This window comes from Sus scrofa, chromosome 6, assembly GCF_054392235.1.
Source record: "Sus scrofa isolate SSC_HxYL_T2T_F1_AM1 chromosome 6, Sscrofa_HxYL_maternal_Yorkshire_Landrace_v2.0, whole genome shotgun sequence".
Classification (NCBI taxonomy): domain Eukaryota; kingdom Metazoa; phylum Chordata; class Mammalia; order Artiodactyla; family Suidae; genus Sus; species Sus scrofa.
This window is the reverse complement of record NC_139388.1, coordinates 61,932,374-61,960,235: the sequence shown is the minus strand read 5'-3', so window position 1 is coordinate 61,960,235 and position 27,862 is coordinate 61,932,374. Positions and strand designations below refer to the sequence as shown.

Genomic DNA, 27,862 nt, shown 5'->3' with positions numbered 1-27,862 from the left:
CTCCATATGCCACGGGGGCGGCACCCCCTAAAAAACCCCAAAAAAAGAGCCTGACCATCAGAGATCTTTAATCACAAAATGCAGCAGACAGCAGCCAGTCCTTGAACCTCCTCTCTGGTGGCTGCCTTCCGTCTTATCCATTTGCCTCCTGCCCACCATGCTGTTAGGCCCTTTTTTTCCCTAAGCAAATGTGATCTTCCTTCTCTTCTAAAGGTTCAGGCTCCCCACACAAGTGCTATCTTGGGAGCCCAGCCCGGTTTGCACTGCAACACCCTTCCCAGCTCACAGGGCACATCTTGTTACCTTCCTTTCCACAGCAGTTCTGTGCTTTTAGCTTCACGTCCCATGCCAGGCTATGCTCTGAGGATTTTCCTGGATATCTGCATCAGCGGGGAAATCGATGCTAAGCGGATGTAACAAAGAATCCCCAAGTCCCAGGGACCGGATAAGATAGACCTTTCTTTCTGGGCTTGCAGGGCAAGTGTGTGGTTGATGCCCGGCCAGCAGGGGGCTCTGTTCCGCAAGCGCCTCCAGGGACCCAGGCTGGTGGGGTGTCTGCTCTCCACAACTGCTAACACCCCTTGTCCCAAGGTGGCCACGACCGTTGTCAGGCACCCCAGGCAGCAAGAAGATGGAAGGAAAAACATGGAGAGGATGCAGTTTTCCTAGGAGATCACAACCCATAAATCACAGCGATCATTCCACTGACACCCCATCCTCTAAACGTGGTCATGTGCCCACAGCAGCTGCAAGGGAGGGTGATGGAAATTGTCCCTCTGTGGCCCCCACGTGCCCAGAGAAAATTCAGAGTGTGCTGCCACTCACCTAGAGACCGGAGGAGAGTGGCTGGCAGTCTCCATGGTTACTGCCAAAAGGCGGTGTTTTCCTGAGCAAACGAGCCGTTCAGGCCACGGTTTGTGGGCCTAGAAGGCAGAACTAACCCCAATCAGCTTTCAAACCAGCAAACGTGTTCTCCCTGCTCAAGGAGGGAAAAAAAGGCCTTCCTTGGGGGCAACATGGATGAAATAACAGGCAGCCCTGCTGGAAGGCTCCTGCCTGGAGCTTCTTGGCAAGAAACCTTCCCGCCTTGATCGGCAGATCCCTGCTCGTTTTGTGGACCAGCTCACTCCTCAGGCAGGAGATGAAGGGGCTCAGCGGGGCCCACACGATGGTGCTGAAGAAAGCAAGCCCCTTGGTGAGCTTCTGCCGCCCCGCCTGGGCGGGGCTCAGGTCCAGGAGGAGGCAGCTCCCGAGGCTGAGGGAGGCCCGAGGCTGTGGGGGGAGCAGGTGGAGGAGGCCTTGGGGCGGCCCCCTGGCGGAGGCGGGCACCCGATGGTGCGGCTGCTGATGCGGCCGTGGGACAGGCGGGTGACCGCCAGGGCGCCGGCCAGGGGGCACACGGCTGCCAGGAAGGACCGGAACTGCAGGGGCCTGGTGTCTGCACATACCAGCTCCAGCGAGGGCGTGCTGTCACAGAAGACGTGTCACAGGAGCAGCTGGGGCCCCAGAAGGGTAGGGAGAACAGCCAGGCGCTGGGCTCCGCGAGGACGCGGAGGCGGCCGGCCCAGCAGCGCAGCCCGAGCACGGGGCAGAGCCGGGGGCTCAGGAGGGCCGGGTACCGCAGGGGCCGGCGGATAGCCAGGTGGCGGTCCGCGGACATGACCGCCCGCAGCAGGGACTCGGCGGTGCCCAGGACGAAGGAGAGCTCCGTCTGGGCGAAGTATCTGGCTCTGGAGATGGTCCCTTGCCCCGTGACCAGGGGGACGCGCACCTGCGGGGCGATGGCGGAGGTGAAGCCCACCTCCAGCCGCCAGAAGTGGGGAGGAAGGAATCCATCCGGGAGGCGAGGCGGCGGTCAGCCAGGGTCAAGGTGACCACGAGCAGGTTGCCCAGGAGAGGCAGCAGGTAAGTGACCCGAGCTCAGCGCAGAGCAGGAGCTGGGGTGCCCGCACGTGGGTGACCCCCAAGAGCACAAACGCCAGCAGTGCGGTGCGGTTGGCGGCATGGCCTGGCCAGGGGGTCCCGTCTGGGAAGGCAGCCGAGCGTGGGGGTTCGGTGTGCCCACTCGGGAGTCAGGGCAACCTGCTTTGGTCCTGGCTCTGTGGCTTGGCCTGGCTGGGGCTCAGCGCTTCATCAGGAAGGCAGGGATGCTAAGAGGACCCATCCCTTGGGGTGCTTGTGAAGAAGGAATGAATGGCAACCTGGAACAGGGCCTGACGGGTGATAACACCCTCCCGGATGCTGGCTATTATCTGTATATAATGGACAAAGCATCGTTTGCTTTCGTCAGAAAAATTTTCCTCTTGCCCCTACCCAGTTTGCTGGGTAAATTCTTTGATAATCCGCTGAGGGGTGAGTCCTGTTCTTTGGTGGGCTGTTATTTTGGATTGAACGAGTTAATACAGGTGGGAACCAGGCACGAGTAATGGAGAGAATTGGGGGTTTGCTTGTCACAGCTATTTATCTATCTGATTGCTTGTATTTATGAATTGTAAGGTAACATCCATTTCCAGACGTGCATATGTCATCCCTGAACATTCAGTGCCTTTTCTCAAATGGAACAGACAATTGCCACCAGCACCCGGATCGAGACACAGAATAGGACCTCGTGCCCCTTCTTGGCAGAACGCCCTCTCCCAAAGGTGTGCACAGGGAAGGGATAGGGGAGGGGAGAGACGAGGGGGTGCTGGGCAGCTGGAAGAGTCTTGACAGTTCTGAGCTCCCAGGAACTACTGTATCACATCGATACTCTCAGCCTCCTATGGCTGCTCGATGCCTCCTCTGTCCTCACCTGAAACACACTCACGCCTAGACCAGCTCTGGCCCCTGAGCGAGGTAACCTGCATCACAAACCCAAGCCCCAGGTGTTCTTTTGGATTTTCTAGGAGCCACATGAATAGACTGAGGAAACAGAAACAGGTGCAGGGGGTGTGAGGAACAGGTTTTATCTGACCCCGTGGGTATAAGCGTTATCATTTCCACGTGCCATCACTGTGAAAAGGCCGTAGGTGAATTGTGTTACATTCCTTTTTATTTGTTTGCTTATGTGTTTGTGGTCTCTGTGTTCAGACTCAGGTGTGAGTTCACACTCACAGCCCAGACCCTTGCAGAGCAGGCACGGTTCGAGGGCCCAGTGTCGGCAGCCAGCTCAGGGCTCCCGCACGGGGACCGCTGTGGCTTCGATCCCCCCACCACCTCCTTCAGGCTGCAGTCAAATTCTATTTCTCTTGGAATCAGGAAGCACTCCCCTGACCTCAGTTCCTTCCCCAAAGCCTCTTCAGCATCCCCTCCTGCTCTGTCCCCAGTTTCCCGGAAGGTGGTGGGACTGGCATCCAGATGACAGGCAGTGAGGTTTTTACCTGGCGTTTACAGTCGTCTTTGTCACAAAGGGTCCAAGACTAGATCTAGAATTTTCTCGGAGAGGCATATGGCACGAAGCAGAGGCAAAGGAGAAGGTGACCCACACAATGAGCCAGTGACAGAGACAAGGACAGGCCCTGGAGAGGAAAAGAGAGAAACACAGTCAACGCAGACAGATGCTGAAGGAAGGAGAAAGGCAGGGAGGGTCCAGGTTGGGGCAGAGAAGCCGAAGAAGACCAGGTAAGACAGAGAACTGGAGACGAAGGAAAGAAAGAGCTAGGAGCTGACAGATAGAGCAAGAAAAAGAAGATGTAGAGAGAGAACAGAAAAGAAAATCACGTAGAATGAGTCAGGGATCAGAGAGAGCCCATGAGCAAAAACGATTTTGAAAACCTAAGGGGTTCTTGGATGGCGCTGGTAAGAATGGGGCTCCCCTGGTCCCCTCGGGTCACTGTTATTTCAGATACGGGGTCACAGCCCAGATGGGACATGTGAGGAAGGCTTTGTCCTCCCCAGTTCTTACCCGGGGAGTTCCCAAGAGGTAGGTGGGTCAGGCCTCGGGGACCCAGGAAACTCTGAAAACTTAGAATCAATCTTTGTTTTCTTTTTTTTTTGTTGCCATTTCTAGGGCTGCTCCTGGGGCATATGGAGGTTCCCAGGCTAGGTGTCTAATCGGAGCTGTAGCCGTCAGCCTCCACCAGAGCCACAGCCACCTGTGACCCAAGCCGCATCTGCCACCTACACCACAGCTCACGGCAACGCCACATCCTTAACCCACTGAGCAAGGCCGGGGATGGAACCCGAAACCTCATGGTTCCTAGTTGGACTTGTTTCCGCTGAGCCACGACGGGGACTCCTCCATCAGTTCATTTTCTGTCCTTCCTCTTCCCCTTGAGCAGCGAAGCAAGAATCAGCCCCACTGGACTCACACAGTTGATGACTGTTCATTCCTGGTGTCCCCAGGTTTAGCCCTGTCATAGTCACCGTCATGCTGACATTTGTGAAGTATCCGCTCTAGTGGGTCTCAGTGAATTTGTTTCCTGCCGGGATCCCCCTTCTTTTGCTGAGAAGATCTCAGCCATCTCTTTGTGCAGTTTCTCTGGCTAGTGTGTGAGAAACCCCTGGCCGTCTCGGTCATTCCCTCCTTTCTCCAGGATGCTCCATTTTAGCTGGTGAAGGATGCTAAGGTCTGATGTTTGTGTTTGGGAAACAGAGATGGAAAAGCCAGTAGTGTTCCAGACAAAAAGTCATACAAGGTGTAAATTGTATGGACGCGTTCATCCAGTCCTGGTGTTGAATTCTCGTTGATCTTTGGTCAGCAGGGACACAAAGCGACCAGGTTTTCCGTGAGAGTCCTAGAATTTCTTACCCAGCCCGCTGGTATGGTCCAAAAGGTATCAGAAACCTCTCAGTCCAGAAAGCCAAGTCCTTTCTATGAATCTTCTTGAAGATAAAACTTTTTTTTTCTTTCTTTTTTTCTTTTGGCCATGTTTGTGGCACATGCGGGACTTCCCAGGCCAGGGATGGAACCTGTGCCACAGCAGCAACCTGAGTCGTAGCAGTGAGAATGCCAGATCCTTAACCCCCTAGACCATCTGGAAACTCCAAAGATGAAGCATGTTTGCAAAAGCACAAAGGACAGAAGACTTCAAGTGCCATGATTAAATATCTGATTGCAGGAGTTCCCGTCCTGGTGCAGCAGAAATGAATCCGTCTAGGAACCATGAGGTTGCAGGTTTGATCCCTGGCCTCGCTCAGTGGGTTAAGGATCCGGCGTTGTCGTGAGCTGTGGTGTAGTTTACTGATGTGGCTCAGATCTGGCCTTGCTGGGTCTGTGGTGTAGGCCCACAGCTACAGCTCTGATTGGATCCCTAGCCTGGGCACTTCCATATGGCACAGGTGGGGCCCTAAAAAGCAAAAAAAAAAAAAAAAGAAAGAAAGAAAAAAGAAAAATGTTCATGTAAGAGTCAACTACTACATGTAAGTCCCTTTTGATACTGAGTTTGTGCTCAGTGTCACTTGATGCGTGTCATGGTCTTGTCACCGCTTCACCACCACCTGCCATTCCCCTGCCGCCACCACCACCCTGCCCCTCTCCACTTCCTGCTCCTGGGCTTCCTTCCCTGAGGAGCGGGGCTCCTCTGCTCTGACATCCAGGTCCCCTGCTCTGCCTGTGTGCTCAGCTCTTCTCCAGCAAACAGAGCTGCTTGGAGAAGGGGCCCAGGTCACCCTCCCCTTTGTCTCCTCCCTCCCTTCCTGCAAGGCTGGGTGCAGGCAGGATGCTTGTTCAATGCTTTTGTTGCCTGACTTCACAGCAGAGGTTTTAAGCTCCCCTTCTCCTGGGTGGGGTGCAGCTGGGCTTGGGGGTTGCCCACCCTGGAGCATCTCAGGCCACGTGCAGACTGTGGAGAGTTGAGTAGGGTAAGAAGCCTGGGAGGGAGTAGGGTTGTGAGCGGGGTCCCCGGTCTTGCAGCCCCCACTTCTCAGGGTCCTTGCTGATCAAAGGAACTCAAGTGTCCACAGAAATAATCGATAAACAATCTGTCATAAGAATAGGAAAGAGGGAGCTCCTGGTGTGGCGCAGCAGAAATGAATCTGACTAGTATCCATGAGGATGCAGGTTTGATCCCTGGCCTCTCTCAAAGGGTTAAGGATCTGGCATGGCTGTCGGCCAGCCGTGGGGTAAGTCGCAGAGACAGCTCAGGGCCTGTGTTGCTGTGGCTGTGGTGTAGGCTGGCAGCTGTAGCTCCGATTGGACCCCTAGCCTGGGAACCTCTATGTGCCGTGGGTGCGGCCCTAAAAAAAAAAAAGAAATAAAAAGAAAGAAGAATAGGAAAGCGTTGGAGTTCTCTTGTGACCAAGTGGGCTAAGGATCTGGCATTTTCACCACTGTGTCATGGTGTTTGATCCTGGCCTGGGAACTTCCACATGCCAGGAGTGCAGCCAAACAAACAAACATAGGAAAGAGTTTCATTTGAGCCAAACTGAGGCCCATAGCAGGGGAGACAGCCTTCCAGTAGCTCTGAGGACCTGTTCCATGGAAGCATCGTTTTCAGCATACTCTTCTATCTTGTTAAAATATAGGTCAGACATCAACCATGACCGGTTAGGTTCCTTCAGGATTTCAAAAAAGACAGACTTAGTCCACAGACAGCGAGACAGCGGGACCCTCGGGTCTGGGTGGGAAGGAAACCTTATCTTCGAGTGAGTGTTGCCATGGAGACCATAAGCTGGGAGTTGTTCATCCTCATCCTCCAAACAGACCTCCTTGACCTCAGTGGTGAGAGCAGATGTGCCGTGAGGGTCTGACCGGCTGTCGCAGCTGCACACAACATTCAGGCTGAAGCCTGTACCAGCCACCCTGACGTCCCCACACCTCAGTATGTGAACACCTTCTCCATCACCAGCCTTGGCAAGTCTTAGAGCCATGTGACCCAACAATTCCTCTGCTGAGGATCTTCCCAAAAGACCTGAAAGCACACCCTGGAAGAGACACTTGTACATTCACGTTTAGAGTAGCGTTAAGTCACGTGAGCTAAAACGTGGAGCAGCCCACGTGCCCACTGACCAAAGAATGGATAAGCCAAACATCATATGTGTAAATGACAGAACATCATTCAGCATCAACAAGGCAGGGAATCTCACACACGCTACAACGTGGAGAAACCCAGTGGACACTTTACTCACTGAAACAGCCCTGACGGGAAAGGACGAATATTGAAGGATTCCCTTCAGTGCAGCACCTGGAAGGGTCAGATTCATGGAGACAGAGTGTAGGATGGGATTGGCTAGGAACTGGGAAAGGAGAAGGGGCATTGGGGGCGAGTGGGTACAGAGGTTCCGTTTTGCAAGATGCAGAAAGTTCTGGAGTTTGGCGGCACAAAAGGTGAACATGCTTAACAGGACTGAACTGCCTACTTGAAGGTGATGAAAATGGCCACTTTTGAGTTCCCGTTGTGGCTCAGTCGTTAACGAATCCGACTAGGGACCATGAGGTTGGGGGTTTGATCCCTGTCCTTGCTCAGTGGGTTGAGGATCCAGCGTTGCCGTGAGCTGTGGTGTAGGTTGCAGACGCGGCTCTAATCCCGAGTTGCTGTGGCTGTGGTGTAGACCGGCAGCTACAGCTCGGATTCAACCCCTAGCCTGGGAACCTCCTTATGCCCCAGGAGTAGCCCTAGAAAAGGCAAAAAGCCAAAAAAATAAAAATAAATAAAAAAATAAAATGGCCACTTTTATGTACTGTGTATTTTAGCCCAGTACAAAGAAATCTCTGAACCCATCCTCTGAGAGTAACCACAGACATGTCAAGGGCTGATAGCAACACTCCAGATGCTCCCACCCACCCAGCCCCAGCCCCACCCTAGCCCCACCCCACCAAAGGTTTAAGCCTAGTCGTTGGTGCTCAGGGACTCCCTGCTTCCCTCTTTGGAGATGTGTCAGCTCCAGCCCCACACAACTTAACCTCAGCTTGCCTGACTGATCCCTGCTCCAGGCTCTGCTCCAAGGATCCAGTAAGTCTTGGGTATGCCCTCTCTTGGAGGAGACTGAGCGTGGGGTTCAGCATCTCCTAAAGAGACTCTGCCATCGCAGGGTGCAGCTGGGTCAGGCTGGCTCAGCCTGAGGGTGGGAAGACCCATTGTGCACACGAAAGCAGAAGGAGCTGGGAGCTGTTGTGTTTGTGTGAGAAGTGGAGGGAGTTGGCTCAGTGTCTGCATTCTAAGACTCGTTTTTTTTTTTTGACCTGTGCTCCAAGAGCGGTAAAAATGACCCTTATATAGGGTTTATGACATGAGAACCACTGACTTCAGTTTCCTGTGTATAGTTGGAGGTCTGTGATTTTCAACTCTGCGGATTCCCAGAACACTGTAACTGAGGGACTGACCTGAGCATCTGTGGCTTTTAGTACCTGTGGAGGAGGGCTGATGGTGATTCATACGAAATCAATACTGGGCTTGCTCACACCATGACGCTGGCTCAGAGCACACATTACTGGTATTAATTGAACATATGGTGGTAGGAGTTGCTGTTGTGGCTCAGCGGAAAGGAATCTTACTAGCATCCAAGAGGTCCCAGGTTTGATCTCTGGCCTCACTCAGTGGGTTAAGGATCTGGTGTTGCTGTGAGCTATGGTGTAGGTAGCAGACGTGGCTTGGGTCCCTGGTTGCTCTGATTGCATAAAATTAACCGTCTCCACCATTGTAGGTGTACAGTTCTGTACCATTGAGTACATTTCCATTGTCCTGCGACCAGTCTCAGAACCCTTCTCTTCTTGTGCCCATTTAACAATAATTCCCCGTTGCCCCCTCACCTCAGCTCCTGGCAAACCACTGTTTGACTTTTCTGTCTATGAATTTGATTCTCTGGGTATTTCATAGAAGTGGAATCATACACTTTTGGTCTTTTTGTGACTGGTTCATGTCACTTAGCACAGTGTCCTCAAGGGTCCTCCATGATGTAGCAGGGGTCAGCCATTGCTGTTTTCTCAGACTGAATCATATTCCACTGTCTGTATGGAGCACATTGTGTCTGTCCATTCCTTCGTGGATGGACATAGGAGAAGCTTCCATGTCTGAGCTACTGTGAATAGTATTGTTATAAACATGGACGTATGGTTATCACTTTAGGACCCTGTTTTGAGTTCCTTTGAGTCTATACCCAGAAGCTGAATTACTGGAGCATAGGGTAAATCCATTTTCAATATTTGAGGAATGACCATATTTTATGCATTGTATCTCCTCCCTTCTCCATTTTACTTTCCTACTCACAGTGCCCAAGGGCTCCTCCGTAGTATCTGAAGCAGAAGAACACAGACACCGAGAGAATGAAATGACTTCTCCAAGGGCACAGAGGTATTGGTGGAGCCAAGATTCTTTTTTAAACTCTTTATTTTTAAATGTTTTTTTAATCTTTTTAGGGCTGCATCCTAGTATGTGGAGGGTCCCAGGCTAGGGGTCGAATTAGAAGTGTAGTTGCCAGCCTAAACCATAGCCACATAAAAGCAGGATCCAAACCACATCTGCGACCTATACCAGAACTTAGGGCCATGCCGGATGCTTAACCCACCAAGTGATTCTGAGGATTGAACCTGTGTCCTCACGGATGCTATTCAGATTCGTTTCCACTGAGCACGGAAGCTCTGAACCAAGATTTTTTTTTTTTGTCTTTTTGCCATTTCTTGGACTGCTCCAGTGGCATATGGAGGTTCCCAGGCTAGGGGTCCAATAGGACCTGTAGCCGCCAGCCTACACCAGAGCCACAGCAACACAGGATCCGAGCCGCGTCTGCAACCTATATCACAGCTCACGGCAACGCCGGATCTTTTAACCCACTGAGCAAGGCCAGGGATTGAACTTGCAACCTCATGGTCCCTAGTCGGATTCTTTAACAACAGGAACTCCTAAACCAAGATTTTAACCAGAGTTCCCTGGGTCTTTGAATGTTTGCTCTTATCCAAAGTGCTAATCATGGACTTTGGGGTGTCATGGGCAGAGGCTTCCTGAAGATGAAGAATGAAGGGTTGGTCCCTTTCCTGCAGGCAGTTGGGAGACAGACCAGTGTGGTTTGATGCCTTGACTGAGCTGGACTGGAGTCTGTCCCATGTCATTCTGCCTGAACTCGCAGTTCCAACTCCATGTCACTCTGCAAGCAGTGACACAGAAAGTGGTCCGTTTTCAGGATCCTTGGTGTAGAAAGATGTGGAGTCTTACGTTCTCTGATCACCCAGCCCCTTAGAAGTCACTTCACACATAACATGGAGGGAATGGAATAATGATGAAAATTTCCTGTTTTAAAACTAGAAAATAGAAGGACAAACCAGACAAGCTAATGCATAGCAGAGCTAGATTTGAACTCGCAGAGCTGGTTGATCCCAATTCTAGAATCATCAATTCTAGGGGAGCTCCCCTTGTGGCTCAGTGGAAATGAACCTGACTAGCATCCATGAGGACGCAGGTTTGATCCCTGGCCTCACTTGTTGGATTAAGGATCCGGCGTTGCTGTGGCTGTGGTGTAGGCCGGCAGCTGTAGCTGGGATTCTACCCCTAGCCTGGGACCCTCCCTATGCCGTGGGTGTGGCCCTAAAAAGACAAGGAGAAAGAAAAATAAAAATAATAGAATCAACAATTCTCAAATCAGCACCGTATACCAATTAAGCAGCTGCTGTGTGTGCCAGGCACTGTATCAGAAGCTTTTACAGAGTTCCCACTGTGCCTCATCAGGTTAAGATCCCAGCCAGTGTCTGTGAGGATGTGGGTTGGATCCCTGGCCTTGAGATGAGGGTTAAAAATCTGGCATTGCCATGAGCTTTGGTGTAGGCTGCAGTATCAGCTCTGATCTGCTGTTGCTGTGGCTGTGGTGTAGGCAGGCAGTCACAGCCCTGATTGGAACCTTAGCCTGGGAACTTCTATATGCCCTGGGTATGGCCCTAAAGAACACACAAAAAGAAGCAGCTTTTGTTTCTGAAGGGACAGAAGACTTTTTTCTCTGTTTCTTCTGAAGCTTTTGCTCTCGCTTTTTTTCTTTCTTTCTTTCCTTTTTTTTTTTTTTTTTGCCTTTTGCCTTTTGACGTTTTAGGGCGGAACCTGCGGCCTATGGAGGTTTCTAGGCTAGGGGTCTAATCAGAGCTGTAGCTGCCAGCCTATGCCAGAGCCACAGCAAAGCCAGATCCGAGCCGTGTCTATGGCCTACACCACAGCTCATGGCAATGCCAGATCCTGAATCCACTGAGTGAGGCCAGGGATGGAACCCACAATCTCATGGTTCCCAGTCAGATTCCTTTCCATTGCGCCACAACAGGAACTCCTGCTTTTGCTTCTGAAGGGACAGAAAACTTTCCTTTGCCTGCTGTAATAATTACATTTCCCTAAGAGATGGACGAATGTAGTCTGGTATCTAGAGGAGGCCCATAAAAACTCTGAGGCTCAAAGGCAGTCGGGCACCTGGGGTTTATATGCTACCCAGAGCCAAGGAGAAGGGGTGGGGTTCTGGGGGTTCAAAGGGGAGGGAGACAGTGCCCAGGAGGATGGGAGGAGCAAAGCTTTGCCACTCATGAAGTCTTTCCAAGATAACAAGTTACCTGTGACAATAGCTCTCTTCCTGGCATTGGCTCCGATCGGCCCCCTAGCCTCAGAACTTTCATATGTTGCAGGTGCCTAAAAGGAAAAACAAATAAAGAAACAACAAAACAAACCCCCAAGAACCTTGCACTGAGGGTAACCACAGTGCAACACTACCGGTGATCCTGCTCACCCAGCCCCACCCCCAGCCCCACTCCCAGCCCCATGCCAACAACCCAAGGTTAATTGAGTCTAGCCTTTTGTGCTCAGTAATTTCCTGCTTTCGTTTTTGGAGATGTGTCAGCTCCAGCCCCACACAGCTTAACCTCAGGCTCCTTGTGTAATCCAGTGCTCCAGGCTCTGCTCCAAGAATCCGGTGAGTCTTGGCATCCCCTTCTTCTGGAGGAGACTGGGTGCTGGGTTCAGCTTCTCCTGGATATTTGCTGTTGTTGTTGTCTCTTTGTGGCCGCACCTGCAGCATAGGGACGTTCCCAGGCTAGGGGTGGAATCTGAACTGCAACTACCAGCCTTTTGCCATAGCCACAGCACCGCCAGATCCTAAACCCACTGAGCAAGGCCAGGGATCGAACCCCCATCCTCCTGGATACCAGTTGGGTGCGTTGCCGCCTAGCCACAGTGGAACTCCTTAGCTCTTCCTAAAGAGTCGTCTGCCATCCCAGGGTGCAGCTGGGTCAGCCTGGCTCAGCCTAAGGGTGGAAAGACCCATTTTGCACAGGAAAGCAGGAGCTAGCAGGTGTAAGGGTTTGTGTGAGAAGAGGTGGGGGTGGGGAGATTACATCCGTGTCCAGAGGCTCTAAGACTAGTGTTTAGGTTTGTGTTCTGACAACAGGAAAAATTGCCCTTATGTAAGGTGTATGACCTGGGGACCACTGACTTCAGGCTCCTGTCTACTACCTGGCGCACTGTGTCTGCAGGTACAAGGATGACGTGAGGGACTTGGCAGCATCCTGGATTTGGTATCCGTGAAGGATGACTGTGTGGAGATTTATGTTAAATCCCCTTGGGGTTTGTTACAGCCAGGAACTCTGTGAAGCTGGCTCTATTGTTTATCATTGGCAGCGGCAATTTTAAAATTGGTGATAAAATACACAACAAAATCTATTTAAGTATTTAAAAATTTTTCAAGTTTTATGGAAGTATAGTTGATTTCCTTCCTTCTTTTCTTTCTTTCATTTTTTCTTTTGCTTTTTAGTGCCACATCCGCTGCATATAGAAGCTCCCCCACTAGGGGTCAAATCAGAGCTACAGCTGCCAGCCTACACAACAGCCACAGCAGCGTGGGATCCAAGCTCACAGCAATGCCAGATCCCTAACCCACTGAGCGAGGCCGAGGCCAGGGATGGAGCCCACATCCTCATGGATATTAGTCAGATTGGTTTCCCCTGCACCTCAACGGGAATCCCCGATGATGGCTGATTTTCAGTGTTTTGATCATTTCTGCTTTACAGCAAAGGGGTTCAGGTAAAGACCATGGAATGCTTCATGACTTTGTGTGTCATCCTGGCGCAGGGGCCATGCTAATCTTCTTTGCAAGATTCCAGTTTTAGCAGAGGTGCTGCTGAGGCCGGCACCCATGCTAAGCAGTTTAAAGTGTGCAGGTCACTAAGTTGATGTACGTTTACATATTTGCTGAGCATCCAGTCTCCAGACGCTTTTCATGCTGTAAACCTGAAACTGTGTCCGCATTGGACAAGGGCTTCTCATTGTCCCCTCACCCCAGCTCCGTTTGACTTTGTGTCTCTAAGGATCTGACTCCTTTGGGTGCTTCATGGAGGTGGAAACTCGCAGTATTTGTCTTTTGGTGCCAGGCTCCTGTCACTTGGCACAATGTCCTCAAGCTTCCTCCAGGTGGTAGCACAGGTCAGATATTGCTGTCTTTGTGTTCCCTTCATGGCCCAGTGGTTAACGAACCTGAGTAGGATCCATGAGGATTTGGGTTCAGTCCCTGGCTTTGCTTGGTGGGTTAAGGATCAGGTGTTGCCATGAGCTTTGGTGTAGGTCACGCACGTGGCTTGGATCCCTGTTGCTGTGGCTGTGGTGTAGGCTTGTGGCTGCAGCTCTGATTCCATCCCGAGCCTGGCAACCTCCATTGCTGAGGGTGCAGCCCCAAAAAGTAAAAGAAAAGAAAAAAAGAAAACAAGAAATGCTGTGTTTTGAAGGCTGACTACTATCCCACTGTCTTTTTAAAAAATTTTTTTATTACTCAAATGAATTTATCACATCTGTAGTTCTATAATGTTCATCACAATCCAATTTCAGAGGATTTCCATCCCACAACCCAAGCACATCCCCCCACCCCCCAAACTGTCTCCTCTGGGGACCATATGTTTTTCAATGTCTGTGAGTCAGCATCTGTTCTGCAAGGAAGTTCAGTTTGTCCTTTTTTCAGATTCCACCTGTCAGTGAAAGCATTGGATGTTGGTGTCTCATTGTATGGCTGACTTCATTTAGCATGATAGTTTCTAGGTCCATCCATGTTGCAAAAAATGCTGGTATTTCATTCCTTTTAATGGCTGAGTAATATTCCATCGTGTATATGTAGCACATCTTCTTGATCCACTCCTCTGTCAATGGACACTTAGGTTGTTTCCATGTCTTGGCTGTTGCAAATAGTGCTGCAGTGAACATCAGAGTACGTGTCTTTGCGAGTCCTGGTTTTCTCTGGACAGATGCCCAGGAGCGGGATTGCTGGATCAAATGGTCGTTCTCTGTTTAGTTTTCTGAGGAATCTCCATACCGCTTTCCACAGTGGTTGCACCCATTTTCAATGCCACCACCAGTGTACTAGGGTTCCTTTCTCTCCACACCCTCTCCAGCCCTTATTGTTTGTCGACTTTTGGATGATGGCCATTCTGGCTGGTGTAAGGTGGTACCTCATCGTGGTTTTGATTTGCATTTCTCTAATAATGAGTGATGTTGAACATCTTCTCATGTGTTTTGTGGCCATCTGTATGTCTTCTTTGGAGAACTGTCTGTTTAGCTCTTCTGCCCATTTTTTGATGGGGTTGTTTGTTGTTTTGGTATGGAGCTGCAGAAGATGTTTATAAATTTTGGAGATGAATCCCTTGTCAGTTGATTCATTTGCAGACATATTCTCCCATTCTGTGGGTTGTCTTTTCATGTTGTTTAGCGTTTCCTTTGCTGTGTAGAAACTTTGAAGTTTGATTAGGTCCCATTTGTTTATTTTTGTTTTTATTGTCGATACTCTAATAAGAGGTGGATCTGAGAAGATGTTGCTGTCGTTTATGTGGGAGAATGTTTGGCCTATGTTTTCCTCTAAGAGTTTTATAGTGTCTGGTTTTATATCTAGGTCTTTAATCCATTTGGAGTTTATGTTTGTGGATGGTGTTAGGGAGTGTTCTAATCTCATTCTTTTCCACATGGTTGTCCAGTTTTCCCAGCACCACTTATTGAACAAGCTGTCCTTTCTCCATTGTATATCCTTGCCTCCTTTGTCCTAGATGAGTTGGCTGTAGGTGCGTGGGTTGAATTCTGGGCTTTCTATCCTGCTGCACTGATCTCTATGTCTGTCTTTGTGCCAGTACCATGCGGATTTGATGATTGTTGCTTTGTAGTATAGCCTGAAGTCCAGGAGCCTGATTCCTCCAGCCCCATTTTTCTTTTTCAGGATGTCTTTGGCTCTTCTGGGTCTTTTGTGCTTCCAAAGAAACTTTAAAATATTGTGTTTGAGTTCTGTGAAAAATGTCCTTGGTACTTTGATAGCATTTGAATCTGTAGACTGCCTTAGGTAGTATAGTCATTTAGCTAATATTAACTCTTCCAATCCAAGAGCATGGTATGTCTTTCCATCTATTTGCATCATCTTTGATTTCTTTCATCAGTGGCTTATAGTTTTCAGAGTATAGGTCTTTTGTCTCCTAGGTGTTTTATTCTTTTGGATGTGATGGTAAATGGGATTGCTTCCCTAATTTCTTTTTCTGCTCTTTCATTGTTAGTGTATAGAAATGCCGTTGATTTCTGTGGATTAATTTTGTATGCTGTGACTTTGCCAGATTCATGGATGAGCTCTCACAGTTTTCTGGTAGAGTCTTTGGGATTCTCTAGGTATAGTATCATGTCATCTGCAAATAGTGATAGTTCTTTGGATCTCTTTCGAATTTGGATACCTTTTACTCCAATTTGGATTCCTTTTATTTCTTTCACTTCTCTGATTGCTGTGGCTAGGACTTCCAGAACTATGTTGAAGAGTAGTGGCGAGAGTGGACATCCTTGTCTTGTTCCTGATCTCAGTGGATATCCCACTGTCTTTCTCCTTTCTTTTATGGATGGACATCTGAGTTGCTTCCATGTTTCAGCATTTGTGACTAATGCTTCTGTGAAGAGGGGTGTCCACAGCTCTCTGAGACCATCTTCTCTGTTATTGGAGGGTATCCCCAGAGGAGGAGTGTTGGATTATATGGGAAAGCATTTTTAGTTTTTGGAGGAACCCCCGTCTTTTCTCCACAGAAGCTGCTCCTTTTACACTCATCCTAACAGTGCACGAGATTGGTCAGAAGCATTTGAAAAAGAGGCAAACGGGGGTGCTGAGCAGTACATGACATGTTCAAAGGCACAGGTGTGGGGGCGGAGCCAAGATGCGAATCAGCGTTTCCTGGCTCTTGGAAAGCTTGCTCTTCACCACTGGGCTGAGCTTGGGCTTTGGAGGCTCCGTGGGCAGGAGCTTCCTGAAGATGACTGTGTTCACTGGGTCAGCCTGGCCCTCAGAGCTGGGTAGTGGGGAGACATTGTGTGCCCCAAAGATTAGGAGAAAGAATCCTGTCACTTCTGATTGAGAGTGAAGGTGGGACCCTTTCCTGCAGACAGTTGGGAGACAGACCAGTGTGGTTTGATGCCTTGACTGAGCTGGGCTAGAGTCTGTCCCATGTCATTCTGCCTGAACTCGCAGTTCCAACTCCCTGTCACTCTGCAAGCAGTGACACAGAAAGCGGTCCATTTTCAGGAACCTTGGTGTAGAAACCTGTGGAGTCTTACGTTCTCTGATCACCCAGCCCCTTAAAAGTCACTTCACATATAACAAGGAAGGGAAGGAATAAGGATGGTAACAATATCCCTTGTTTTATGGTGGAAAGGAGGACGAAGATGGCACATAGTTTGTACACAATCAGACAAGCTGATGCACAGCAGAGCTGAATTGGAACCAGCAGATCTGGTTGACTTCAGTTCTAAAATCATCATTCTTAGCCACTCAGCTTAGAACAATTAAGAGGCTGCTGTGTGTGCCAGGCACTGTTTTAGAAACTTTTGCTCCTGAAGGGGCAGGAATCTTGGCTTTCTAGATTCTTTGGCTGGTCTGATCATGACATTTACATAGCAGATGAACAAATTTAGTTTGTTAGGTACAGGAGGCCCATAGAAACTCAGAGGCTCAAAGACAGTCAGGCACCTGAGGCTTAAATGCTCACACCCTGAGCTTAAGGAGAAGTGGGTGGGGATCTGTGGGTTCCCACGGGAGGGAGACAGCCCCCAGGAAGCTGGGAGAAGAAATGCTTGGAAAGCAGATGTTTGCCCATTTAGTTAGAGACGTCTTTCTGAGATAAAAGGTTATCTCCAGAAACAGCTCTCTTCCTGGCATGGGCCGTCTGTCTAAGTTATTGAGCAGTTAAGGGAGAGGCAAGAGCTGTTCCTGAGTCTGCTGGGTCTTCATTGCCTTCAGCTCCAAACAGTGCACATGTGAAGTGGTGCATTTTGGGGGAGACATAATTCTCTCCCCTCCCTTCTCTGCAAGCAGCCCTTCCAGTAACTTTGAACCATGTGGAAAGTCTTCCTTAGAATTGAGGAAACTAAAGCTCAGAGATGGAGGACGTGTCCCGTGTACCCCTTTATCTGCTGATCCCATAACCCCGTTTCCCCATGGAGTCAGACTCCCAGGGTCAAGTGTGGATGGACATTCTTGGTGACTTTGGGTCTTATTTTCTCTGCAGATTGGAGCCTCCTCAACTATGTCTGGGATGCTGGGTCAGCATGTTCACCAATTTGGTGAGAAACTGCTCCGAAGGCGGCCACTGGAGCCCAGGAACGAGTCTGAGATTCCCACACCTCATCTCAACAGCTTTGACCTAGTGGTCTTTGGTGTGAACAGAACCCTGAGTGTTGGTGTGTACATCCTGGCTGGCGTAGCAGGCGTGTATGTAGCTGGACCTGCGATCATCATCTCCTTCTTGGTCTTTGCCTTATTTGCCATGTTGTCTGGATTCTGCTTTGCTGAGTTGGGGGCCCGGGTGCCCTGCTCTGGTTCTGAGTATCTCTACAGCTATGTGACAATGGGACAACTGTATGCCTTCATCGCTGGCTGGACCCTCATACTGCATTTAGGCGTTGGTGAGATGTCGGGAGCGGGGCATGCTGTGGGCCTAAGACCAGGGACCTGGGAGAGAGAACTGGGGTCTTCCCTCATTCATCAGCCCTTTGTCATTGACCTTGTAGAGGGAGTCAGGTGGTTGTGGCAGAATCCCCCCCACCTGCATTCTCCTTGGCTCTATCCTGTTGTCCTAAAATGACTGGATCCAAAACCTAGAAGTGGGGGGGAGATGTAGGGAGTGGGTGAGAGGGAGGCACATCCCACAGGCTCACCTCTCAGCATTTAAAGGCTTTGCTCAGCTGTTGTCTTCCTGGGATTTCCCTGTACCAGTCGAGGGGAGATTTCAGCCCTCATCTCCCAGCCCTGCTGGTCCTACTTTCCTGTGCTTTTTTTCATTTCTTTACTTTTTTTTTTCCTTTTTCCTGGGGCGGACCCACGGCACATGGAGGTTCCGAGACTAAGGGTCAAATCAGAGCTGTAGCCACCAGGAAAGCGGGATCCAAGCTGAGTCTGCAATCTATACCGCAGCTCATGGCAACCCTGGATCCTTAACCCACTGAGTGAGGCCAGGGATCCAACCCGAAAGCTCAAGGTTCCTAGTTGGTTTTGCTAACCACTGAGCCACAACAGGGAGTCCCCCTGTTTTCTTTCCTTGCATAACCTCCATTTCCTCCTAACATATTACATTTAGTCACCTGGTTCAGCTCCCCTGAGCCCATGAAGAGAAAATTTGAGACGGGGTATGTTGTCTGGTTCCCCCCCCCCCCAAATCCACTCCAGGGTGTTCGTAGGGGTTCAGTTACTGTCTCTTCACGAATCTTCCTTCTGCCACTGCAGCCACTGCCTACTTGACCAGGGCCTGGAGCTACACCTTTGACAGCCTGATCGGGAACCACATCTCACAGATGTTAGAGGGAACTTTCTCTGAGCATATGCCCTGTTCTTGGCCTCATACCCAGACTGTTGCAGTGGTGCTGGTGCTGCTGATGGCTGGTCAGAAGGGGTCAGAGCTAAGCTGGGAAGCATGGACTGTGAATGGGGGAGCTGGGGTGGGAAGGGCTTGTGTCCCAGGATGGTTGGGGGATTAGGACTGGAGAGAAACGGGACAGGAAAGCAAAAGCTTAGACCTTTCTTTTAGACCTTTGCAGCACTGACGTTTGCCCATGGGTGGGGGCTGTCCTGTGCTCCCCAAATTGCATTTTTCTTTTCTCTTTCTTTCTTTCTTTCTTTCTTTCTTTCTTTCTTTTTTTTTTTTTTTAACACAGCTGCATGGGGGACATATGGAAGTTCCTGAGGCTAGGATTTGAATCCAAGGCACATGTATGACCTACACCACAGCTCATGGCAACACTGGATCCTGAACCCGCTGAATGAGGCCAGGGATCCAACCTGCATCCTCCAGAGGCAAGGCTGGGTACTTCACCTGCTGATCCATAATGGGAACTCCTTTGAAATCATTGTTGGATGTTGACTAGCATCCCTAGAGTTTGCTCCCAACTGTGACAGTCAGAATGTCTCCAGATATGGGCACATTTTCCTCAGGGGACAAAATCTCCCCAGCTCAGAATCACTGATAAAATGACAAGTTTCCTCCGCTATATTGAGAACAAGGATATTCTTTGAGAGAAAAGGAGATTCTCAGAGGAAGAACTAATGTACTATTTGCCTCAGCTTTATTGAAATATCATTCACATACCACATTGTCTCAGTTTATGTTATACAGCATGATTATTCGATAGATGTATGTATTGTGAGATGATTGCCACGATAAGAAATGAACCCTCTTGGAGTGTACAATTCCGTGGCACTTAGGACAGTCACAGTGTTGCACAACCGACATCTCCCTCTACTTCCAAACATTTTCATCTCCCCCAAAGGCAGCCCTGTACCCACTGAGCATCACTGTCCATCCCAGACCCCACCTCAGATCCCCAACCCTAAGCCCTTGACCACCGCCCATCCACTTTCTGTCTCTGCGGATTTAATAATTTTGGAGGTTTCACACTTTCCATCTTTCCCACAGGGCTACTGATTCTGGGAGTTCAGGTGACAGAACTGGTTGCCAAAGTGTCCATAGGCTTCAATGTTTTGTTGCTCAGCTTCATCATCATCTCTGGCTTCATTAAGGGAGACCGGCACAACTGGGAGCTCACAGAACAGGACTATAAACTGGCCGCATCTGGATCCAATGACACCTCTAGGTTAGGAGGGTCCTTTTGCCCCTAGTCCTGCTTAGAGGGGGCTGCAGATCTGGGAATACGGTGGGAACGCAAGAGACCTGGGCTGATGGATCCAGATGATGGGGTCCTGGAGCCCAGGTCTTGGGGCGTTAACGGAGGAGTCCAGTAGAGATGTCTGAACAGCCTCCCCCACACTCTTCCCCATCCCTTCTCTCACCACAGCCTGGGCCCTCTGGGTTCTGGAGGGTTTGTGCCCTTTGGCTTTGAAGGGATTCTCCGAGGAGCAGCAATGCCTTTCTACTCATACTTTGGTCTTAATGCCATTATCACTACAGGTAACATGGTCATTTGGGCTGTCCTTGGGCAATGGGGTTGGCAGTTGATGAGGCTGGTTTTGGAGGTGGGAGGGGGAAGAATATTGAATGGTTTCACAGTGTGTTTTCCTGACCTGATGCTCCCACCATCCTGCAGGGAGAGAAACCCCCAACCCTCAGCGTTCCATCCCTTGGAGCCTAGTAATCGTCATCTTCTGCTGCATTTTGGCCTACTCTGGTGTCTCAGCAGCTCTCACCCTCATGGTGCCCTACTACCAGATTCATCCTTACAGCCCCTTGCCGCAGGCTTTCCACCATGTTGGGTGGGCTCCTGCCGGATACTTTGTGGCTGTTGTCATCCTGTGTGCTCTTTTTTACAGGTCAGTGTCAAAGCTTTCTCTCCATGTACCGTCAGATGCTCAGGCATCCTCTCTCTTGGGATCGAGGGACAAGAGGGAAAGCACCTCACCCCATGTGGGACCAGGGAGCAGAAACCGGAGCTGTCCTGCTTCCCTGCATCCTCACACGTGTTCCCATTATTGTCTTTTCCAGCCTCCTGCTTGTCATGTTGACCATGTCTCAGTTGATTTGTGCAATGGCAGAGGATGGGCTCCTTTTCCAGGGACTTGGCCAAATCTATGCTCGAAGAGGCACTCCCCTCGTGGCCGTCCTGGTTTCTGCAATTCTTTCAGGTCCATAAACACAACCCAGCCCTTCTTGGATCAATTTCTTTAGCTTGGATATATCCAGTGGCTTCTCACTCCCTCCCCCAACCCTCGTTCTAGGGATCCTGGCAGTGCTTTTCGAGATCTTTCATCTTGTGGAACTCTTGTCAGTTGGGGCCCTGTTTGTTTACTTCCTCGTGACTTTTTCTGTCCTGGTCCTCAGGTGAGACTCCACTACACCTTGACTGGGGGTCTTGGACTTGTGGAGGTTGACAGTATGATCCCCTCCTGCTGCTTCCTAAATGTCCTGCTGGGCTTGAGTCAGGAAAGCAGTGGACTAGGCTGTCTGATGCTGGATGCATAGGGGCAGCTGTTCATGTTACCTTTATACCTCTAATTCAGGTACCAGCCAGACCAGAGCTTCAGCAAGAAGGAGAAAGTAGAGGAGGAAATTGAGATGCAGCCAATAGTTCAGTTAAATCCTTCACAATCTGTTTCTGAAGCATGAACCTCAAACCCTATATCGAGACACCTCACCCCCACTCTGAAGTCTGGTCAGATAGTCTATGGAGGCACCTTCCTGCTGGGTGAGCACTGGGACTTCACTTTGGTCACCTTCTGAGATGGACAGGATGGGCATGGAGTGTCTGGGCTGGCAGCTGAGGAGTCTTGCAGATGTGATGGCCCTTCCTGGGGTGGGCAGTGTGGGGGAGGGGTGACCCGAGGTCTTGGCCCATTTGGCCTCTGGAGTTGAGCCTGTCGTCCTCCCCCTTGACCCATGGAGTTTTCCTGCTGACCATCCTGAGCCTGCTTCTGGCTCTGTGGCCCAGCCACATGTTATCTGGAGAACTTGGGTTCACAGCAGGGGCTGTGCTGCTGCTGCTGCTCATTGCGGGGATCACTGCCATCATTTGGAGGCAGCCCCAGAACCCCTCTCCTCTTCCCTTCAGGGTAGGTGACCTTATGTGCCCAGCTGTCCAGGCTGAGTGGCTGAAGTCGGCATGCTTTGAGGTGAAGCCTCCTTTGCTGGACCAGGGAAGGGGGGACTTGCTCAAACCCATGGACCTTCCCTGGTCCCACCCCGTGCGTCCTCCACCCACCCCCTGTCTCAGTGGGCCCTGTGTGCACAGCCTGAGGAGGACTGGGGTCTCCTTGCCCACGTGGGGGAGGGGCCTCCCTCTTCAATATGGGTGCTGTGTTCAGGGAGTCACTGACTTTGCCCCCAGGTCCCTGCTCTGCCCGTGCTCCCAGTGCTGAGCATCTTTGTGAATGTCTACCTGATGATGCAGATGTACTCTGTGACCTGGGCCCAGTGTGGCATCTGGAATGCCATGGGTGAGTGGCCTTCTGGGATGAAGAGGCCTCTTGAGGGACACAACCCAACCCCGTTCCAAATGACCTCTCCCCACAAACTGTGTCAGATGCCATAATAGGAGACCTACTGGGCATTTGTAAGTGGGAAGAGGGTCTGCTTTTCCTTCTCCTATTCTCATTTCCCTACTAGGACTGGCCATATAGTTTGCATATGGGATCCAACACAGCTTGGAGGAGAAGAGGGATCCACAGCCTCCAGCCTCCACCTTCCAGACTCTGCATGAAAGCACCTCTAGTGCTGAATCCTCTTAACCACAGGAAGTAGATGCTGTGTGGTTCCCTCCAATACTGTGTCTGTTTTCTTGTTCAAGCAACACCGTGATCCTCTGTGGGGTATGTGTGGGTTGCATTTGGAGACCTGTTTTCATTGACAGAGGACAAAATCACTTTCATATTGTGTAATTTTTAACTATACATTTCTTTCTTTCCTTCCTTCCTTCTTTATCTTTTCCTTTCTTTCTTCCTTCCTTCCTTCCTTCCTTCCTTCCTTCCTTCCTTTCTTTCTTTCTTTCTTTCTTTCTTTCTTTCTTTCTTTCTTTCTTTCTTTCTTTCTTTCTTTCTTTCATTCTTTCTTATCTCTTTCTCTTTTTCTTTCTTTATCTCTTTCTCTCTTTCTTTCTTAAGGATCGCACCTGGGGGATGTGGATATTCCAGGGTAGTGGTGTAATTGGAGCTGTAGCTGCCACACTACACCACAGCCACAGCAAAGTGAGATACAAACTACATGTATCACCTACTCGGCAGCTCATGGCAACACTGGATCCATAACTCACTGCGTGAGGCCAGGGATTGAACCTGCGTCTTCATGGATGCTAGTCAGATTTGTTTCTGCTGAGCCCGGCCGGGAACTCCTGTAGATTTATTAATGATGGCCATTCAGACCGGTTTGAGGTGGTACCTCCCTGTAGTTTTGATTTGCATTCCTCTAATAATTGGTGATTAGTTGAGCATTTTTCATGTGCCTGTTGGAAATAAATCCCTATGTTTTCTTTGGAGAACTGTCTATTTAGGTCTTCTGCCCATTTTTAAAATTGGGTTGTTTGCCTTTTTTGCTATTGAGGTGTATGAGTTTTTTGTCTATTTTAGAGAATAAGCCCTCTTTAGTGGCATCGTTTGCAACTCTTTTCACCCATTCTGTACATTGTCTATTTTTTTTTCCTGGTTTCCTTTGCCTTGCAAAAGCTGATAAGTTTTCTTAGACCCCATTGGCTTATTTTTGTGTTTATTTCTATTGCCTTGGGAGACAATCTATGACACCATTTGTGGGGTTGATGTCAGAGAATGTTTGCCTAGGTTGTCTTCTAGGAGTTTTATGTTGCCTTGTCTTAGGTTGAAGTCTTTAAGGTATTTTGAGTTTCTTTTTGGGCATGGTGTGAGGGTGTGTTCTAGTATCATCGATTTACATGCAGCTGTCTAGTTTTCCCAGCACCACTTGCTGAAAAGACTGTCTTCTCCCCATCTTTTTAATTAAAACATTAATTATTATTATTATTATTATTATTTGATTTTTAAGGCCACATCTGCAGCATATGGAGGTTCCCAGGCCAGAGGGTGAGTCGGAGCTACAACTGCCGGCCTATGCCACAGCCAGAGCAACTCAGGATCCGAGGCATGTCTGAGACCTACACCATAGCTCACGCACCGCCAGATCCCTGACCCACTGAGTGAGGCCAGGTGTGGAACCCTCATTTCTCCTGGATCCCAGTTGGATCTGTCTCCGCTGAGCCACAACAGGAATTCCTAGAGCAAGATGTTGAGTGTTGGGATAGTGCAGACAAAATACACAGTGTGTCTATGGGCACTCCTTTTTCCCGTTTTATATTCTTGCCTCCTTTGTTGAAGATCAATTTACCTTAGGTGTCTGAGGCCCTAAAAAGGAAAAAAAAAAAGGAAAAACCCCAATCATCTTGGATAACACAGGGTTGCCTCAAAGCTTCAATTTGCAAAAAAAAAAAAAAAAAAAAAGAAAAAAAAAGAAATGCAGTGTTTTCCAAGCCCAGTAAAGCAAGGTGTGCCTGTACACATATATGTTCATATGTTTATGTGTAGTCAATACCCATCAAATAGGTACATGTAGTTTAAGTACTAAAAAGACACGTGTTACTCTTCCCTGTTCATCTGGAATTCACTGTCTCGCGGCATCGTGTGTGTTTCTTTGCTGTGTCTCTCACCCGTCGGTCTCTGTGTATGCTCTCTGCATTCTCATTTCCTCTTAGAGAGACATTGAGTGCATTGGGTTAGGGGTTATCCCAATGACCTGCTTGTCCTGAATTCCCCCTCTAAGGGCCTGTCTCCAAATACAGACACACTCTGAGGTATGAGGGTTCAGTTTGCAGAACAAAGGACCCTAAATGCCCAAGTGCCCAGCTGGATTGGAGGGAAGACAGGATGATGGGAAATCGGGGTGGGGAAAGAAGGGCCTGAGGGACAACTAGGAACAAACACATGTGGGCAGAACCCATCCCAGGTTTTGCCTTGAGGAACCACATCCAAGAGAAAGCGCCTCACACCAAACACGTGAAACTGGCATGTCATCACCGCTCTTCTAAAGCTTTGGCCAGCTTCCCTGAGCTGCTTTCCTGTCTGGATCCCGAACAGTTATCAGCCCCTTGGGGACAGAAACCCGGGTCTCCACCATGGCCTGGTGTCAATTCTGTCACTCGGGAAAGCTCAACCAATATTTGCAAGGGATCGACTCTATGTAGGAGACTCCTACAAAGGAAGTGGAGGACGCTTAGGACCTGGACTTGCTTCAAGCTTACAAGGTTCTTTCTCTCACTTACAGATGTGACTCTGAAGCTTAGTGACAGCCTCCATGGGTTGCCCCATAGAGAGGGGGTCAGCCCGGGCAGTGTACCTCCAGAACCAGAGCCCTTCACTCTACTCTTAAACGACCCTTCCCTTCCTTCCTGTGGATCTTCCACGCCCTCGTCCAGTGCCTAGACATCACCTAATAGCCAGAAGAAGGACAGAAAAACTCCCTGAGGGATTGTTGGCTTGGATGAAGAGCTCAGATTCCTTTCTCACTCAGAACTCCTTCTAGTGGCTGAGATTAAAACCTTTGCATGATAGGAGTTCCCCTTATGATGCAGGTATTAACTACATTAAATATTTTAAAATTAAAAATAAAATGCAATACCACTAGACATGCTCCAGAAGAGCTAGAATGAAAACGATGGGGGAAAAAAAAACAAAAGAAACAGGGTTTGGTGGGATGTGGAGTGTGGATATTCTGCTGTTGGAAATAGAAAGAGGTGTCACCTCTTCTAGGTATGTTCCCAACACAGTTTGACCCAAATATGCACGACGACACATCTACTAGAGGTTCATCTCAGCTCTCCTTGTGATGGCTCCCCACTGGAGCCGACCAAAAGCCCATGGAGACTGGACGGGGTCAGTTCTTTGTGAGGGATGGACATGATTTCTTCCAGCTTCGATGGGATACAAGTGCCCAAAACCCTGGGTAATTTTTAGGTGGAGACTGTGATGAGCTGAAGTTTACCTGCCTGCAGGGAGTCTGGGCCCTCTCAGTTCCCTGCAACAGCCCTGCAGAGGGACCTGCAAACCCAAGATACATGAAAGAGGCCAGACCCTGTGTCCATCTTCACTGGGTCCATTTATAGATCACCCGACGTGAGACAACATCAGTTTCTGCTGCTGGATCAGGACAGAGGTCCTCCTAGGAGGAGTGGGGACTGGATTGGCAGTGGGGGGAGGGGAGGTTCCAGGGTGCTGGCAATATTTCTGCTTGGCTCCTTTTTTGTGTGTGTGTGGTCTTGTTAGGGCCGCACCCTCACATATGGAGATTCCCAGGGTAGGGGTTCTAATCAGAGCCTCAGGGGCCGGCCTACACCACAGCCACAGCAATGCTAGATCCGAGCCGCATCTGCGACTACACCACAGCTGAAGGTCATGCTGGATCCTTAACGCACTGAGCAAGGCCAGGGATGGAACCTGCAACCTCGTGGTTCCTGGTTGGATTCGTTTCCATTTCGCCATGATGGGAACTCCTTCCCTGCTTGTCCTAATGTGAGTACATTCATTTGTGAAAATTCATCAACCTCTATCCTATGACATGTGCATTTGTCTTTGTATGTTCTAGTCAAAAAGACTTCATTTAGATTTTTTTTTTTTGACTACACCTGTGACATGCAGAAGTTCCTGGGTCAGGGATCAGACCTAAGTCATAGCTGTGACAATGCTGGACCCTTAACCACTAGGCAACCGGGGGACTCCCTAGATTTATTTCTCATTGAGGTGAGATATATTTTTTTATCTTTTAAATGTATGTCTTTTCAAACTTTTATTTTAATTTTTAATTTCATTTTTATCATATAATTGATTTACAATTTTTCAGGTGTACAGCAAAAATTCAGTTAAATATATACCCACAGATATATACGTATTCTATGTATACAATATATGTGTGTATGTATACACACATATGGGGATGTGTATATATTTATATACATACATATATTTTTATATTTGAGCCAAACTGAGGACTATATAGCAGGGGAGACATCCTTCCAATGGCTCTGAGGACCTGCTCCACTGAGGCATGGTTTTCAGCACATTCTCATACCTCCTCCAAACTAAGGATATACCTCAAACTGGGCAGGATATACTCCTTCAGGTTTTGAAAGTGACAGGTTTCGTATATATAGAGCCGCACAGCAGGAGCATGGTGGCTGGGAAGGTAATGTTACCAGTCCTTATCTTTGTGGTTTTGTGGTTTTCTTCTTAGGACCTCCCCTGGTGCATATGGAAATTTCCAGGCTAGGGGCTGAATGGGGGCTGCACCTGCCAGCCTATCCTACAGACCCAGCAAGGCCAGATCCCAGCCAGACCTGTGACCTAAGCTGCAGATTTTGGCAATGCTGGATCCTTAACCCACTGAGTGAAGGCAGGGATGGAACCCGCCTCCTCATAGACACAATGTCTGGTTCTTAACCCACCGAGCCACACCGGGAACTCCGACACTCCTTATCTGTGAGAGAGGGTTAACCTGGAACCATAAGGAGGGAGGGATTCATCCTTATCTATGAAAAAGACATTCTTAGGGGGAGGGGGAGGGAGTGGGATGGCCTGGGCATGTGGGGTTACTCTTGCATTTGGAATGGATAAGCAATGAGATGCTGCTGTGTAGCCCTGGGCACTCCATCTGGTGACTTGTGACGGAGCATGATGGAGGATAATGTGAGAAAAAGAATGAATACATACACAGACATATGTGTGTGTGTGTGTGTGTGTGTGTGTGTGTGTGTGACTGGGTCTCTGCTATTTGGAAAACTGACAGAGCACTGTAACCAAGTATAATAGAAAAAATGAAAATCATTATTTTAAAAAAAAGGCATTCTTTACCTCAATGGTTAAAGCAGATCTGCCAGGAGGGGTTGAGAGGATGAGTTCCCACAAAGTTCAGGCAGAAGCACGTATGAGCCAAAATGACGTCTCCACCCCTCGAGTGGTGAACGTTGTCTCCACTGCAAACGCATGATACTCTTCGACCCATCAGGTCCAGCAATTCTCCTTCTGAGGACTCACCCAGAAGAACTGAAGGCACCCTCCAGAA

At 49.3% G+C, this 27,862-nt stretch overlaps 1 protein-coding gene, 1 non-coding gene and 1 pseudogene across 5 annotated transcripts; 1 reads left to right on the top strand and 2 right to left on the bottom strand.

Annotated features, from left to right (window-relative positions):
• Nucleotides 1-936: 936 nt before the first annotated feature.
• Nucleotides 937-2,528, bottom strand: LOC146402449 (olfactory receptor 6E1-like; annotated as a pseudogene).
• On the top strand, nucleotides 1,516-23,774 carry LOC100620251 (cationic amino acid transporter 3-like). Of its 4 annotated transcripts, none has more exons than XM_084961924.1 (12): nucleotides 1,516-1,905; nucleotides 2,497-2,642; nucleotides 17,378-17,774; nucleotides 18,592-18,747; nucleotides 19,778-19,955; nucleotides 20,157-20,269; nucleotides 20,406-20,628; nucleotides 20,801-20,940; nucleotides 21,034-21,136; nucleotides 21,316-21,500; nucleotides 21,864-21,924; nucleotides 22,140-23,774. In XM_084961924.1, the coding sequence occupies exons 2-10, from the start codon at nucleotides 2,556-2,558 to the stop codon at nucleotides 21,419-21,421; spliced, it is 1,503 nt and encodes a 500-aa protein (XP_084818050.1). In that variant the 5' UTR covers nucleotides 1,516-1,905; nucleotides 2,497-2,555; the 3' UTR covers nucleotides 21,422-21,500; nucleotides 21,864-21,924; nucleotides 22,140-23,774. The 4 variants fall into 4 exon arrangements, with proteins under 4 accessions (XP_084818050.1, XP_084818054.1, XP_084818053.1 ...); XM_084961928.1 differs by lacking the exons at nucleotides 1,516-1,905; nucleotides 2,497-2,642 and adding an exon at nucleotides 11,700-11,790 and having other exon boundaries at nucleotides 18,592-19,158; nucleotides 22,140-22,248; nucleotides 22,418-23,290; XM_084961927.1 differs by lacking the exons at nucleotides 1,516-1,905; nucleotides 2,497-2,642; nucleotides 18,592-18,747 and adding exons at nucleotides 11,700-11,790; nucleotides 19,020-19,158.
• On the bottom strand, nucleotides 12,900-13,006 carry LOC146402448 (U6 spliceosomal RNA). Its single transcript, XR_014808799.1, has one exon. It is a non-coding gene; the product is annotated as a U6 spliceosomal RNA (small nuclear RNA).
• Nucleotides 23,775-27,862: the final 4,088 nt, after the last annotated feature.

Excerpts from the sequence above, each read along its gene's own strand:
- LOC100620251 (XM_084961924.1), top strand. The coding sequence starts at position 2,556 with ATGGAACAGACAATTGCCACCAGCACCCGGATCGAGACACAGAATAGG. Across the intron at positions 18,748-19,777 it reads GCTGGTGCTGCTGATGGCTG|GGCTACTGATTCTGGGAGTT; the intron begins GTCAGAAGGGGT and ends TCTTTCCCACAG. Across the intron at positions 21,137-21,315 it reads TTTTCTGTCCTGGTCCTCAG|GTACCAGCCAGACCAGAGCT; the intron begins GTGAGACTCCAC and ends CCTCTAATTCAG.